Source organism: Salvelinus alpinus, chromosome 2 (assembly GCF_045679555.1).
Source record: "Salvelinus alpinus chromosome 2, SLU_Salpinus.1, whole genome shotgun sequence".
NCBI lineage: Eukaryota > Metazoa > Chordata > Actinopteri > Salmoniformes > Salmonidae > Salvelinus > Salvelinus alpinus.
The window spans coordinates 108,719,270-108,735,391 of record NC_092087.1 but is presented as its reverse complement, the minus strand read 5'-3'; the positions used below and the strand labels follow the sequence as shown (position 1 = coordinate 108,735,391).

Here is a 16,122-nt window from a genome sequence, read left to right as displayed (position 1 = left end):
GGCTCGCTGCCTCTCAGATCAAAGGTGGGTCCATCTGCTCCGTTCCCGAAGTGTGGTTTCCCTGAGATCCCAAGTGCACGATTTACCCAGGTCGTCAGAAGCGGTCACCAAGTGAAGATTCACATCCCCATCACCAAATGTGGTTGTTAAGTTTCTCTCCTCATTTGATATCAAAGAAATTATCACACAAGTCAGAATTATTCTTAAACTAAACCTTTATTACTTATAAGGGAGCAGATCAATACAATGCACACATATAAAGTGAATCAATTGAGTGCTCTACGATAATGATGGCTGGTCGACAAATCACCCCCAGATGATTTGTTGAGAGCCACGAGATAAAAGTACACATGTCTTCTACAGCCAAGATACACCCCTTTCAAACTACATAACGAAAAACAGCTGTATAGAACGGGTCACAATGTTAGATTTGTATGAAAGAGACTTATAATTCTCAGCAGACAGTATCTGCTGTAAAAACAGTACTCTTTATGTAGAGACCAGGGTCTGGCCCTGGGGTCATCTCTCCCTGGTACCATAGAGCACAGAAACATTAACTCATGCACTGGAATGCGGTCTCTTTAGGTTTTATCACCCAAACGACATTGTAAATCTCCTGTCAGTGTTTTCTCCCAGAGGCCCATCCTCAGTAGAACACACAGACACAATAGTTCTAAGAACCCTCTATTCTGTTGCATAAAACAACCATTTGATGCAATAAAAGAATTCTAACATAATCTTGCAATTTTGCTCTGTGTCCACTGAAAGTTGACTAGTAACAACAACTGGGACATAAAAGACACCCACCATGAGATCCACTAAATCTGCCCAAGAAGAGGGAAACAAAAGAAAAACCCACACCAAACTTACAGACAGGAAGCAAACCAAAAAGGTGGAGCAACTAAAGGTGTTGACTCTCCACATCTATCAAGACAACTGGAGCACTGGGCCAGACACTCTTAAATAGAACCTGGACCAGCTCAGGTGAAACACCTTCCCACTAACGAGATGGACAAGCCAGCACAGGTGTAACACATACTGACTAACGAGGTGACACTTATCAGTGCATCCTACGTGCTGACGAGCTAAAGTCCAACCTCAAAACATAAATGGAAAAACCAAAGCCTGTAACACCTTCCCCCTTAAGACAACAAATATATCCTATATTTTTGTTGGACAAGTTTGCTCACCACCAACAGAAAACAACTTCCATTTCACATTATAATCAACTACAATGCTTCACCAATATAAACATGGTGTCTACTGGCTGTCAACAATTAAAAACAAGAAAAAAAACATTTCTAAATAATTCACTAGTAACAACAACTGGGACATAAAAGTCACCCATGAGATCCACTAAATCTGCCCAAGAAGAGGCAAACAAAAGAACTGGTGTTACACATACTGACTAACGAGGTGACACCAATCAGTGTGCCCTACGTGCTAACGAGCTATACGTGTTAACGAGCTATATATGCTAACGAGCTATACGTGCTAAAGTCCAACCTCAAAACATAAATGGAGAAACGAAAGCCTGGAACACCTTTCCCCTTAAGACAACAAATAAATCCTATAATTTTTGTTGGACAAGTTTGCTCACCACCAACAGAAAACAACTTCCATTTCACATTATAATCAACTACAATGCATCACCTTCTACAATATAAACATGGTGTCTACTGGCTGTCAACAATTAAAAACACGTATTTCTAAATAATAATATACAATCGTATTATTTTTTTCTCCTTTTTCATTCTATAGAATCCTAAAACTCACTAGCTTCTAGAACTCTCGTCTTTCTAAAACTCACCAGCTTCTAGAACTCTCGTCTTCCTAAAACTCACTAGCTTCTAGAACTCTCGTCCCCTTGGAACGAGCCCAAACAAAACTCATCTCCAATACGGAAAAACGTGCAGTCAAAATAAATTGATCCATGGCAACGCAATGGCTAAACGCAAAACTATGACTGCCCACCCTTGAAACAATCAGCAACCAAGTTGTCCTTAACACGGACATGTCTGATTTCAAGAGGAAACTCCTGCAATAACCATAGTAACTTTCCACCTCACTGCGGAGCTTCTCTCTCTTTTCAGAGTTCACTCGATAGGCATGTTGTTGGATCGGGGCCCAGTCCCCAATATCATGCTCTAGTACATTTGGGTTGTCACATCTGAGAATTAACCCTGCTATTCTAAAAGAAGGGCAACAATGTCAATATAATTATACCCGAAAATTGTCAGTTGATTGCATAAATAATTATGATTACTAAAAGTTACATGAATTGTAAACATGAATTACCAAAGCCAAATGTACACCCCTTTGTTAATATGTATTGTCAATAATTCACTTAAGGTAAGGCATGGTATAATAAAACATGTTAAAAAAAAACATTTGATTGCATAGTCTTATTTTCAATGACTTTTCAATTACATTTTGCTCGGTGGGATAGCCTCAATGTCAAAACACAGTTTTAACATGTCCAAATGAATAACCAATATGCAGAAACAGTTTGGGATGAATTGAAAACCTAAACATAACATGTGCTATTTACACAAACATCTGCCACAATAATCATATTTCTTGTATTTTTTTAAACAAGCTCCTTATAAACTGCACAAGCACCAGAAACCCTGTTGTTTTGACAAGTAGCAATAAATCACTGATATCGATTAGGGGGGAAATCAGGTTGTACGTGATGTTGGAATGCATTTAAATGTAGGGGTCGCTAAACAAAGGAACGCAACACTAATTTGTCATAACTAATCGATATCATGCTAAAATCATTTATGCGACAGGAGGGAGATGAGGTTGCACGTCCTGTTAAAACTAGCAGCTCAAAAACCACACTGAATCTGGGAATAATGTGTACTTACTAAATCTCATAAATAGTACTCATTCAATTCAGAGCCTGGATTTTTCCCCTGAGGCTAATATCCATATCATGTTGAAATCAATAGAACAGGGGACAAACATTTAGGGTTCTACATTGTGACATCATTAAAATACTCCTACTACAATGTTAAAACAATCTACATTGTGACATCATTAAAATACTCCTTCTACAATATTAAAACATTCTACATTGTGACATCATTAAAATACTCCTACTACAATGTTAAAACATTCTACATTGTGACATCATTAAAATACTCCTACTACAATGTTAAATTAATTAATTGATATCATGAAACAACTGCTTCATGTATTTTCTAATGTTTAGTCAGAGATCTTTTATCAGATTACCTCTGGTCACAGCTAAGAGATTTCTCTCCTGTGTGTGTTCTCTGGTGTATAGTCACATAGCTAGATGTAACAAAACTCTTCCCACATTGATTACAGCTATACGGTTTCTCTCCTGTGTGTGTTCTCTGGTGTATAGTCACATAGCTAGATGTAACAAAACTCTTCCCACATTGATTACAGCTATAAGGTTTCTCTCCTGTGTGTGTTCTCTGGTGTATAGTCACATAGCTAGATGTAACAAAACTCTTCCCACATTGATTACAGCTATAAGGTTTCTCTCCTGTGTGTGTTCTCTGGTGTATAGTCACATAGCTAGATGTAACAAAACTCTTCCCACATTGATTACAGCTATACGGTTTCTCTCCTGTGTGTGTTCTCTGGTGCACTGTCAGTTTACTAGATTGACCAAAACTCTTCCCACATTGACCACAGCTATAAGGTTTCTCTCCTGTGTGTGTTCTCTGGTGTAAAGTCAGAGAGCCAGATGTAGTAAAACTCTTCCCACATTGATCACAGCTATACGGTTTCTCTCCTGTGTGTGTTCTCTGGTGCACTGTCAGATCACCAGATTGACAAAAACTCTTCCCACATTGATAACAGCTATAAGGCTTATCTCCTGTGTGTGTTCTCTGGTGCACTGTCAGATGGCCAGAAGTAGTAAAACTCTTCCCACATTCATCACATATATATAGTTTCTCTCCTGTGTGTATTCTCTGGTGTGTAGTCAGATTGCTAGATGCAGTAAAACTCTTCCCACATTGATCACAGCTATAAGGATTCTCTCCTGTGTGTGTTCTCTGGTGTGTAGTCAGATTGCTAGATGCAGTAAAACTCTTCCCACATTGAACACAGCTATAAGGTTTCTCTCCCGTGTGTAGTCTCTGGTGTACTGTCAGATAGCTAGATGTAGTAAAACTCTTCCCACATTGATCACAGCTATAAGGTTTCTGTCCTGTGTGTGTTCTCTGGTGTGTAGTCAGATTGCTAGATGCAGTAAAACTCTTCCCACATTGAACACAGCTATAAGGTTTCTCTCCTGTGTGTATTTTCTGGTGTACTGTCAGAGAGTCAAATGTAGTAAAACTCTTCCCACATTGATCACAGCTATAAGGTTTCTCTCCTGTGTGTGTTCTCTGGTGTGTAGTCAGATTGCTAGATGCTTTAAAACTCATCCCACATTGAACACAGCTATATGGTTTCTCTCCTGTGTGGATCCTTTGATGAATTTTAATGCCTGATGAGGTGAATCTCTTCCCACAGTCAGAGCAGCAGTGAGTTCTCTTCCCTGTGGATCTCTGCAGGTGTTTATTGAGGCGTTCTGATCTGGAGAGACTCTTCTCTGCCTCGTCAGCATCATGAGGTTGTTGAGGCTCCCCAGAGGATCCACGATAGTCCCGTATCTCTCCTGTGTGAACAACAAAGTCAGATGATTAAAGGCCCACAACAGTGGAAATCCACTGTAAAAAGGTGATGCCAACAGCGTAGCCATGATGTTGTACAACAATTGATGTCTGTAATGAATGTAAAAATTATTTAACAATTGTCTTAAAATGAGCAAGAATAGTCATATTTTAGTAGTAAGATCGATGATTGTAGACTAGAAATAAGTTATTCATGTTGTTGAAACTATAAGCAGTGTGTCAGATGACTTTTGGTCTCCAATATAGGCCCCTTTCTGTGTTTGCTAAAATTGCGGCAGGAGGGCGATGCGCACACAATTTGATTGCAGAAACACCTCCCTGCTAATGAGGAAACCGATAGTAATGGATGTAGTATATCTGCTAATGAGGAAACCACAAGTTATGGATGTAGTATATCTGCCTGGAGCAAAAATGGTGAGCAAAGCTTTTAGTTTTTCACAATGTATTCTGAATGTGAATGGGGGAAAACTCAGGGGAGTAACCTCTATTTCCAGGTTGATTATGAGTGCATTTCACACTACTTTGGATTATAATTGTAAGGCTCGTTTGAATGTCCTGTTTAATATGTTTGAAGAATTATAAGTAATTATTGAAGAACCACGTTAATGACAGTATCCATTTGGGTGTTGTCAATAAAGTAAAGATTTTATTTGTATATTTCTCATATATATAGCAAAGCAGACCGACAAAAAAACAACAGAGTTACACGTGGGATAAACAAAAGTACAGTCAATAACACAATAGAAAAATCTATATACAGTGTGCGCAAATGGAGTAAGGAGGTAAGGCAATAAATAGGCCATAGTAGCAAAGTAATTACAATTTAGCAAATTAACACTGGAGTGATAGATGTGCAGATGATGATGTGCAAGTAGAATTACTGGTGTGCAAAAGAGCAAAAAAAGTAAATAAAAACATGGGGATGAGGTAGGTAGTTAGATGGGCTATTTACAGATGGGCTGTGTACAGCTGCCCATATGTCTCCTACTTCAGCGATTTTTGCAATTTGTTCCAGTTATTGGCAGCAGAGAACTGTAAGGAAGGGCGGCCAAAGTAGATGTTGGCTTTGGGGATGACCAGTGAGATAAACGTCCTGGAGCGCGTGCTATGGGTGGGTGTTGCTATGGTGACCAGTGAGCTGAGTTAAGGCGGCCTAGCAAAGACTTATAGATGACCTGGAGCCAGTGGGTTTGGCGACAAATATGTAGTGAGGGCCAGCCGACAAGAGCATACAGGTCGCAGTGGTGGGTGGTATATGGGCTTTGGTGACAAAACGGATGGCACTGTGATAGACTGCATCCAGTTTGCTGAGTAGAGTGTTGGAGGCTATTTTGAAAATGACATCACCGAAGTCAAGGATCGGTAGAATAGTCAGTTTTACGAGGGTATGTTTGGCAGCGTGAGTGAAGGACGCTTTGTTGCAAAATAGGAAGCCGATTCTAGATTTAATTTTGGATTGGAGATGCTTAATGTGAGTCTGGAAGGAGAGTTTACAGTCTAGCCAGACACATAGGTATTTATAGTTGTCCACATATTCTAAGTCAGAATCGTAGTGATGCTGGACGGGGGGAGGCAGCGATAGGTTGAAGAGCATACATTTAGTTTTACTAGCGTTTAAGAGCAGTTGGAGGCCACGGATGGAGTGTTGTATGGCATTGAAGCACGTTTGGAGGTTTGTTAACAGTGTCCAAAGAAGGGCCAGATGTATACAGAATGGTGTCGTCTGCGTAGAGGTGGATCAAGGAATCACCCGCAGCAAGAGCAATATCGTTGGTATTTACAGAGAAAGGAGTCGGTCCGAGAATTGAACCCTGTGGTACCCCCATAGAGACTGCCAGAGGTACAGACAACAGGTCCTCCGATTTGACACGCTGAACTCTGTCTGAGACGTAGTTGGTAAACCAGGCGAGTCGGTCATTTTAGAAACCAAGGCTATTGAGTCTGCCGATAAGAATACGGTGATTGACAGAGTCGAAAGCCTTGGCCAGGTCGATGAAGATGGCTGCACAGTACTGCCTTTTATCAATGGCGGTTATGATATCGTTTAGTACCTTGAGCGTGGCTGAGGTGCACCCGTGACCAGCTCGGAAACTGGATTGCACAGCGGAGAAGGTACGGTGGGATTCAAAATGGTCAGTGATCTGTTTGTTAACTTGACTTTCAAAGACTTTAGAACGGCAGGGCAGGATGGATATAGGTCTGTAATAGTTTGGGTCTAGAGTGTCACCCCCTTTGAAGAGGGGGATGACCGTGGCAGCTTTCCAATCTTTAGGAATCTTGTTCTCCATGGACTTTACAGTGTCCCAAAACTTTTTGGAGTTAGAGCTACAGGATGCAAATTTCTGTTTGAAAAAGCTAGCCTTTGCTTTCCTAACTGACTGTGTGTATTGGTTCCTGACTTCTCTGAAAAGTTGCATATCGCGGGGACTATTCGATGTTAGTGCAGTACGCCACAGGATGTTTTTGTGCTGGTCGAGGGCAGTCAGGTCTTGAGTGAACCAAGGGCTATATCTGTTCTTAGTTCTACATTTTTTGAAGGGGCATGCTTATTTAAGGTGGTGAAGAAATTACAATTAAAAAACAACCAGGCATCTCCTACTGACTGGATGAGGTCAATATCCTTCCAGGATATCCGGGCCAGGTCGATTAGAAATGCCTGCTTGCACAAGTGTTTTAGGGAGCGTTTGACAGTGATGAGGGCTGGTCGTTTGACCGCGGACCCATAACGGATGCAGGCAATGAGGCAGTGATCGCTGAGATCCTGATTGAAAACAGCAGAGGTGTATTTGGAGGGCAAGTTGGTCAGGATAATATCTATGAGGGTGCCCATGTTAACGGATTTAGGGTTGTACCTGGTGGGTTCCTTGATCATTTGTGTGAGATTGAGGGCATCTAGCTTGGATTGTAGGACGGCGGGGGTGTTAACCTCACTAGGGTCTATTTTTTCACCTCCGGATGAAAAGCGTGCCCAAAGTAAACTTGATAGATTTGGACAGAAAACACTCTAAAGTTTCCAAAACTGTTAAAATAATGTCTGTGAGTATAACAGAACTGATATGACAGGCGAAAACCTGAGAAACATCCATCCAGGAAGTGGGATTTTTATATTTTTCCATTGACTGCCTATACAGATTCCATTGACTTAGGACTCAAATTGCACTTCCTATGGCTTCCACTAGATGTCAACGGTCTTTAAAAATTGTTTCAGGCTTGTATTCTGAAAATTGAGAGAGTAAGACCACTCTGAATGAGTGAACCATTCAGTGTCCCAGAATGCGCCGTTCTTGTTTACCTTTGAAATGTTATCTATTATTTAGGCTAAAAACAACCTGAGGATTGATTATAAACATCGTTTGACATGTTTCTACGAACTTTACTGATACTATTCAGATTTTTCGTCTGGATGTTGTGATTGCCTTTGAGCCTGTGGATTACTGAACAAAACTGAGGTTTTTGGATATAAAGAGAGACTTTATCGAACAAAACAAACATTTATTGAGTAAATGGGAGTCTTGTGAGTGGAACGATATGAAGATCATCAAAGGTAAGTGATTAGTTTTATTGCTATTTCTGACTTGTGTAACTCCTCTACTTGGCTGGTAACTGTTCATCTTTAAACTGATGTATAACACTTGTATGTTTCATGAATTTTTATAATGAGTATTTCTGTTTTGGAATTTGGCGCTCTGCAATTTCACTGGATGTTGGCCAGGTGGGACGGTAGCGTCCCACACCTCCTAGAGAGGTTAAGCATATCCCAGTTTAGGTCACCTAACAGAACAAACTGAAGATAGATGGGGCCAATCAATTCACATATGGTGTCCAGAGCACAGCTGGGAACTGAGGGGTGTCTATAACAGTGAGAGACTTATTTATGGAGAGATTCGTTTTTAAAATTAGAAGCTCGAACTGTTTGGGTTTAGACCTGGAAAGCATGATACAACTTTGCAGGCCATCTCTGCAGTAGATTGCAACTCCTCCCCCTTTGGCAGTTCTATCTTGACGGAAAATGTTGTAGATGGGGCTGGAAATTTCTGAATTTTTGGTGGCCTTCCAAAGCCAGGATTCAGACACGGCAAGGACATCAAGGTTGGAGTGTGCTAAAGCAGTGAGTATAACAGACTTAGGGAGGAGGCTTCTGATGTTAACATGCATGAAACCAAGGCTTTTATGGTTACAGAAAGTCAACAAATGAGAGCGCCTGGGGACACACAGGGCCTGGGTTAACCTCTACATCACCCGAGGAACAGAGGAGTAGTAGGATGAGGGTGCGGCTAAAGGCTATCAGTACTGGTCGTCTAGTGCTTTGGGAACAGAGAATAAAAGGAGCAGATTTCTGGGTGTGGTAGGATAGATTCAAGGCATAATGTACAGACAGGGGTATGGTAGAGTGTGGGTACAGTAGAGGTAAACCTAGGCACTGAGTGACGATAAGAGGTTGCATCTCTGGAGGCACCAGTTATGCTAGGTGAGGTCACCGCATGTGTGGGAAGTGGGACAAAGTAGTTCTCTGAGGCATGTTGAGTGGGACTAGGGGCTCCGCAGTAAAATAAAACAATGATAACTACCCCAAACAACAGTATACAAGGCATATTGACATTAGAGGGACATAAAGCGAGGCATAAATCAATCACAGGTGTTGATTGGGAGAGCTAGATAAGACAACAACGGGTAAGACAACAGTTAATCAGCTAAAACAACAAAAACACGTAAAATGGCGATGAATGGGCTGAGAGGGTCAGTTAACTACACACAGGGCCTGAGTTCAAGGCTGGGGCCGACAGATAAACAAAATGGAGAACCGTGATGAAAAACAGTCCAGCAGTCATCAGCTAAGTAGCCAAGTGATCATAGGGTCCAGTGAACAGCAATATATGAACCAGGGAAGCCGCTATGTAGTCATTACTACGCTAGCCGGGAGATGCGCCTGGCTCGAGGCTAACTGGTGCTAGCTTCGGGACAAGGGCGTCACCGACGTCTGGCAAAGGACGGTTGAGGGCACATCGGACGGAATTGCGTCGGCAGACCAGTCGTGATGGATCGGCTGTGCTCCGTGTCGACAAAGGGTCCAGGCCAATTGGCAAAAGAGGTATTGTAGCTGGAGTAATTTTGTTTGCTAGCCGGGAGATGCACCTGGCTCGAGGCTAACTGGTGCTAGCTTCGGGACAAGGGTGTTAGCCACTGTAGCCAATCCGGTGCAAAGGTCCAGAACTTACGGCAGGAATCCGGTGATGTAGAGGCTTCTAGTCGTCTTAGTGAAGAGTCTGGGAGGCATCAGCTGTGTAGCCGAGTGATCATAGGGTCCACTGAGCAGGCCGGGAGATGGGCCTGGCTCAAGGCTAGCTTCGGGGCTGGGCCACTCGGTAGCAGCTAGCCAGCTGCGATTATCTGGTGTAAAGGTCCAGAGCTTACGGCAGGAATACGGTGATGTAATGGAGAAAAACAGTCCGATATGCTCAGGGTTGATATCGCGCTGTGCAGACTGGCAGGTGTTATCCAGGCTAAAAGCGGCTGGTGTCTGAGCTAAAAAGGTAAAGGCCGCTAGCAGTGGCTAACAATGACTAAATAGCTAGTAGCTAATTAGCTGGTTAGCTTCTGATGGCTAGCTGCTGATGGAGGTTCTAGCTATAAGGTATAAAAAAAAAATAGCTGATCCGTATCATATTGGGTGAGGCGGGTTGCCGGAAGGTATATTTAATTTAAAAATGGAAAAAGATTTAAATATATTGCAATATATACAAAAAAAGACGAAAAATACATACCATTTACAACAAACAGGTCTTAATGCTACACCATCTTGGATTACAAGATGACTCAGTTAAAAACCATTGGATTTAGCAAACTCTGAAATGATTTAGTATTTCTGTGCCCATGAAAACAGTTGCATTTCAGAATACAAAAAAAACTGTCCGACAGCAAGATCCAGTATTTAAGTTGAAGTTCATCATATGACAAGTGTAACGTTATGACTATAACTACTGTTCCCTGAAGGAGGGAAACTAGGTACAACATATTATTAAATCCACGCCTCGCTGGAAGCACCACCGTCCACAGGTGATGAGAGTGAGGCTTGGATTTATTCCTTAAAATGTAATGCCGCTCTTCACCAACCCAGGAAAGGGCGGGGACAAACAGGTGTTGAACCTCGATTCCCTCCCTAAAACCTGTTTAGGACTGGCGTTCCGCTAGCGGAACTCCTCCCACATTCCACTGAAAAGGCAGAGCGCGAAATTCAAAAAAATATTTTTTAGAAATATTTAACTTTCACACATTAACAAGTCCAATACAGCATTTGAAAGATAAACATCTTGTGAATCCAGCCAACATGTCCGATTTTTAAAATGTATTACAGCAAAAACACCACGTATATTTATGTTAGCTCACCACCAAATACAAAAGAGGACAGACATTTTTCACAGCACCATTTTTCACAGCAGGTAGCATGCACAAAGCCAACCTAACTAACCTAGAACCAACCTAACTAACCTAGAAACAACTCCCTCAGATGACAGTCCTATAACATGTTACACAATAAATCTATGTTTTGTTCAAAAAATGTGCATATTTGAGCTATAAATCAGTTTTACATTACTGCTACCATCATAGCTACAGTCAGAAATAGCACGGGAGTAGCCAGAGTAAATACAGACACCAACGTCAACTACCTAATTACTCATCATAAAACATTTCAGAGAAATATATGGTGGATAGCAAATGAAAGACAAAGATCTTGTGAATAAAGCCAATATTTCCGATTTTTGAAGTGTTTTACAGCGAAAACACAATGTATCGTTATATTAGCTTACTACAATAGCTATCACACAACAGCATTGATTCAATGCAAACGGTAGCGATAGCACAGTTTGACAGATATATGAAATAGCATCCCAAATTGGGTCCTTATCTTTGTTGATCTTCCATCAGAATGTTGTACAAGGGGTCCTTTGTTCAGAAGCGTCTTTGTTTGGATTCAGAACGAACTATTTCCCTCTTGAATTAGCAAGCACACTGGCCGTGCGGCGCTAACCTCTCCTTCTTGAACAAATTCCTCCAACGCATCACGTCTAAAGTCCCGAATAAATTTCAATAATATAATTAAACTATATTGAAAAAACATACTTTAGGATGATATTGTGACATGTATCAAATAATATCGAAGCCGGAGATCATATTCACCTATAACGACGGTTTTCCAGGAGGCGATTCCAGGTCCTTCCAAAAACAAATAATGGCGGACCTCTCACTCCAAGAGGTTGTATTCAATCCCAGAACGAGATAATCAAGTCATTTCTGCTCTCACTTCCGCATAACACCCAGGGGAAGGTGTATGACGTGTTTCTACAGTCATAAGTGACATGCCCTTTTATAGACAAGCTCTTGAAGAGAGACCTCGCTATTGGAAATCTCACTTCCGGATAGGAAATTGGCTGTAAAAAGAGTTCTGTTTCACTTAGAGAAATAATTAGAACTGTTTTAGAAACTAGAGAGTGTTTTCTATCCAATATTAATAATAATATGCATATTGTACGAGCAAGAATTGAGTACGAGGCCGTTTAAATTGGATACGATTTTCCCCAAAAGTGTAAACAGCACCCCCAGTCCTTAAGAAGTTTTAAGGGAAGAGTAATTATAATCAAAGTTACACTCCCTTTCAGTTGGTCAACTTCGGAACAACATACTATGGGGAAATACAATCATTCCCCAGCCGACCCAAACGGATACTAAATGAAACGGCCCATGGCAGATCACCCAGACCTGACCCCGCAAGATGCGTCAGTTTGGTCAATTTATTAATTGTCTTTTGTTTGAAACACTCCTGTCAATGTTGAGTAAGGACGTACACCTGATTACACATAGAAGTAGGACTAGTCTAACTGGCCTGCACACAAATGTAGGCCTATAAATGTGCCCATTTGGGGATGTCTGATAGTATTTCTGATTGTCTTAATGCACCACCACTAATGAGTTGTGGTGCTTCTCAAAGTAACTTTTTCTTCACCTCCAAACAGCAAGTAAACAAAGTCTAATCAAAATCAATTGCGAATGACAATAGTTCCTCAAAGTATTTTCGTAAAATATTTACAGCTCTTGCCCTTCCGATAACCACTCAGCAGAAAAGGGAAAAATGTAATGCTCTGATCCAGTGGAAATGTCATAAAAATGTCATAAAATACCTGATTACTGTCAAGAACTCACTGTAGCAGGAAACTGAGGGCCTAGAATATTTTATACAATGTCGCAAGCTTGCTATCCGAGTTTCCTGACCCAGTTGATAGTTGATACAATGTTTCAAGTTTGTCGTAGACAGGCCATGTGCAGCCAATGTGATTTCTAGGATATTTATTTCTATCAAGATATTTTCTACCTGCAGAATGCCATGTTTTTATTTGTTGGCTTTATGTAGGCTATCTTTACATAGTTGGCAATGGCAATAAAAGTTACTTTTAGATTTGTATAATTTTCATTTAGAATGTAGATTAATCACAGACAAAGATTTTGAGATACTATTATAATTTAAATGAAACTGTTCCACGAAAATGTGCATATGAAAATCATAACTGGCACACAGATTTGCAGAAACGGTCAGATAAATTGGCACTCCAACTGGAAAAGGTTGCAGACTGATGGTGTAGTCAATTACTAGTCTATTAGTCTATTTATCTGTAGTCTATTAGTCTATTACTGAAAACTTCAGGAGCAAAACGGCAGAATTTACGAAGTCCAGCAGCGGAGGGGGGAATCCCCCTGGTCGGGTTTTGTTGAAGACCGGCTCCCCCTGGTCGGGTTATGTTGACGACCGGCTCCCCCTGGTCGGGTTGTGTTGACGACCGGCTCCCCCTGGTCGGGTTGTGTTGACGACCGGCTCCCCCTGGTCGGGTTGTGTTGACGACCGGCTCCCCCTGGTCGGGTTGTGTTGACGACCGGCTCCCCCTGGTCGGGTTGTGTTGACGACCGGCTCCCCCTGGTCGGGTTGTGTTGACGACCGGCTCCCCCTGGTCGGGTTGTGTTGACGACCGGCTCCCTCTGGTCAGGTTATGCTAACGCCCGGCTCCCTCTGGTCAGGTTATGCTGACGACCGGCTCCCTCTGGTCAGGTTATGCTGACGACCGGCTCCCTCTAGTTATGGTTATCCCCCTAGTTATGACTTCGAGTCATTTGTGTGTCAAAATTATTTGATCAGAATGCTTAAAGCATCAGACAAATTCAGTACGTATATTTGATTTTATAAAAACACATGGGGCGATTGGTAGAAAGAACAGATGACTCTTGGTTGACCAATATGTATTTTAGTTGGGGACAGCACTAGAACATGATTTTGGGGCTCCCGAGTGGCGCAGCGGACACTGCATCTCAGTGCTTGAGGCGCCACTACAGACAACCTGGATCAAAACCAGGCTGTATCACAACCGACCGTGATTGGGAGTCCCATAGGGCGGCGCACAATTGGCCCAGCGTCTTCCGGGGTAGGCAGTCATTGTAAAATAAGAATTTGTTCTTAACTGACTTGCCTAGTTAAATAAAGGTTACATTTAAATAAATAAAAAAAAGTGTTTCATGATAAACCATTTTTTACAAATCCGTCAAGGGACCAACTTTGAGAAGGGTTTAAAACAAAGGTTTCAAACCAATTCATGAATGTAATTGCATCTAGGTATGTCTTGCCATTAATGTAAGGGCATGAAAAAAAATTGGCTGAATATTATACAATGACTTAACAGCTCTAATAATTTGCCTCCACAGGAAATCTACACTGGCAATTCTACAATATACTATATATATCCTAGAAACCTGGTTAAACTATCATTATGACATCATGGATGAATTCTAGAATATACTATATAGCCTAGAATTCTGTTTAAAACAATACTTTTGACCTCATGGATGGCCAGTCTTTGTATTCATAGTGTAGTGAATTCAGGGGATAGCCTGAAGGTTGCTACAATGTCTTTCTCTATGAATTTGAGAGTGGTTACATTTCTCCAGCCCCCATCCCTCAGCTGTTTACCAAACCAAGTTTCTGAGCAGCCATTTTGTTGCGGTTTAAAAAATCATTCCACCACTGTTTTGGTAATAAGAGAAATGTAACTACTTTCAAATTCATAGAGAGACCATCCATGATATCAACATTATAGTTTTAACCATGTTGAGGCGATACAGTGTTGGTTTACATTGTTTCTAAACATTGGAGTAAAAAAAGCTTATTTGGTGTTCTGATGGGCTACAACAGTTTAACTAAGCTAATGAGGCATGTAGCAATTGCATATTTCCCCTTTAACGCCACACATCAGTTCAACAACTGCTGAGTTTGGTATTTAAGACAGTACTTACTAGTATTAATCAGGACGCTGTTTCTCAAAACCATCTTACGGCTAATTTCATCGTTGGATGCCTTAAGATGCGTTTGGGAAACCGGCCTCAGACATCCAGTTTCCTCCTCGTTCTCCTTTTTCGATGTGACAGTCATCTCCCCTTCCTCCTCTTTCACTCCAATTACGGCATCATCCCCTTTCTCTTCCTCTTCTTTTACTGTAACGTCTTTCTCTTCTTCTTTCACTGTAACAGCCTCATCCTCTACTTCTTGTTTTACTGTGACATCCTCCGCTTCCTTCTCCTCTTTCACCAGAAAGATCAGAGCTTCTTTCTCCATCCAGCAGATATTATCTTTAGCAGGAGAAGAGTAGCTTAGTGACCGCATGGTCGGGGATGTTAGCTAGCTAGGCTAATGCTAACTTAACCAGCCCGCCAGCTGACTAATAACAACAACACCGTAAATATGAAATTAAATCGGATAACTAACCAAGACGACAGAAGTGGTTTTAAAACACAGTGGCTAATAAAAAAAACGAAAGCATCTAAAGAGCTTTATTGGTTCGGCTATTGTGTCCAGCAAGCTACCGAGGTGTCTGACTAACTATTGCTGCTGCTGAAAGAAGCGTTCCGTCCACTAAATTATACGTCACACCAACAGCGTCGCCTTAAATTCCCACACTACTGACTGGATTGGGTAGTTGAGAAAAATGTATATTTAATTTTCAGACAAAAAGTTAAAGGGTAGGAACCAGAGACGTCGCTAGAACTAAAATATTAATTAGCCCCCCCCCTGAATAAATCAATATCAGTCTATATATTTTTTCTGTGATTTATTTTTTTCGTCAACCATTCCATCGCATCTTAAACTTCTTAACGGGCTGGCACTAGGACCGGGGGAGGCTGCTGCTTCACTAGTGATTGTTAGACTTTCTTCAGCAAAGATGGCTGAAAGAAATACTTCGAGAGAGGGGTACCACTACACAGAACTGAACTGGATCAAAGATGGTGGACAACAGTACTAAGATGGAAGCAAATGTAAGTGATTATAACGTCAAAACGAATCATGCAAAAACATGCACAGTTGACAGGAATGTTAGTTAATGTAGAGACAAACGATTATGCATTTTTTTTATCATAAAGTTCATTT

The 16,122-nt window shown here is 41.3% G+C and overlaps 2 protein-coding genes across 2 annotated transcripts in view; one reads left to right on the top strand and one right to left on the bottom strand.

Moving 5' to 3' along the window:
- LOC139547843 (zinc finger protein 271-like) overlaps positions 1-16,122 on the top strand; it is an 87,604-nt gene that overhangs the window by 17,556 nt on the left and 53,926 nt on the right. The window lies entirely within an intron of this gene.
- LOC139548000 (zinc finger protein 135-like) lies at positions 198-15,599 on the bottom strand. Its single transcript, XM_071357291.1, has 2 exons — positions 14,994-15,599; positions 198-4,648 (listed from the first exon to the last, which is right to left on the bottom strand). Exons 1-2 carry the CDS (start codon positions 15,358-15,360, stop codon positions 3,240-3,242), a joined length of 1,776 nt encoding a protein of 591 aa, XP_071213392.1. The 5' UTR covers positions 15,361-15,599; the 3' UTR covers positions 198-3,239.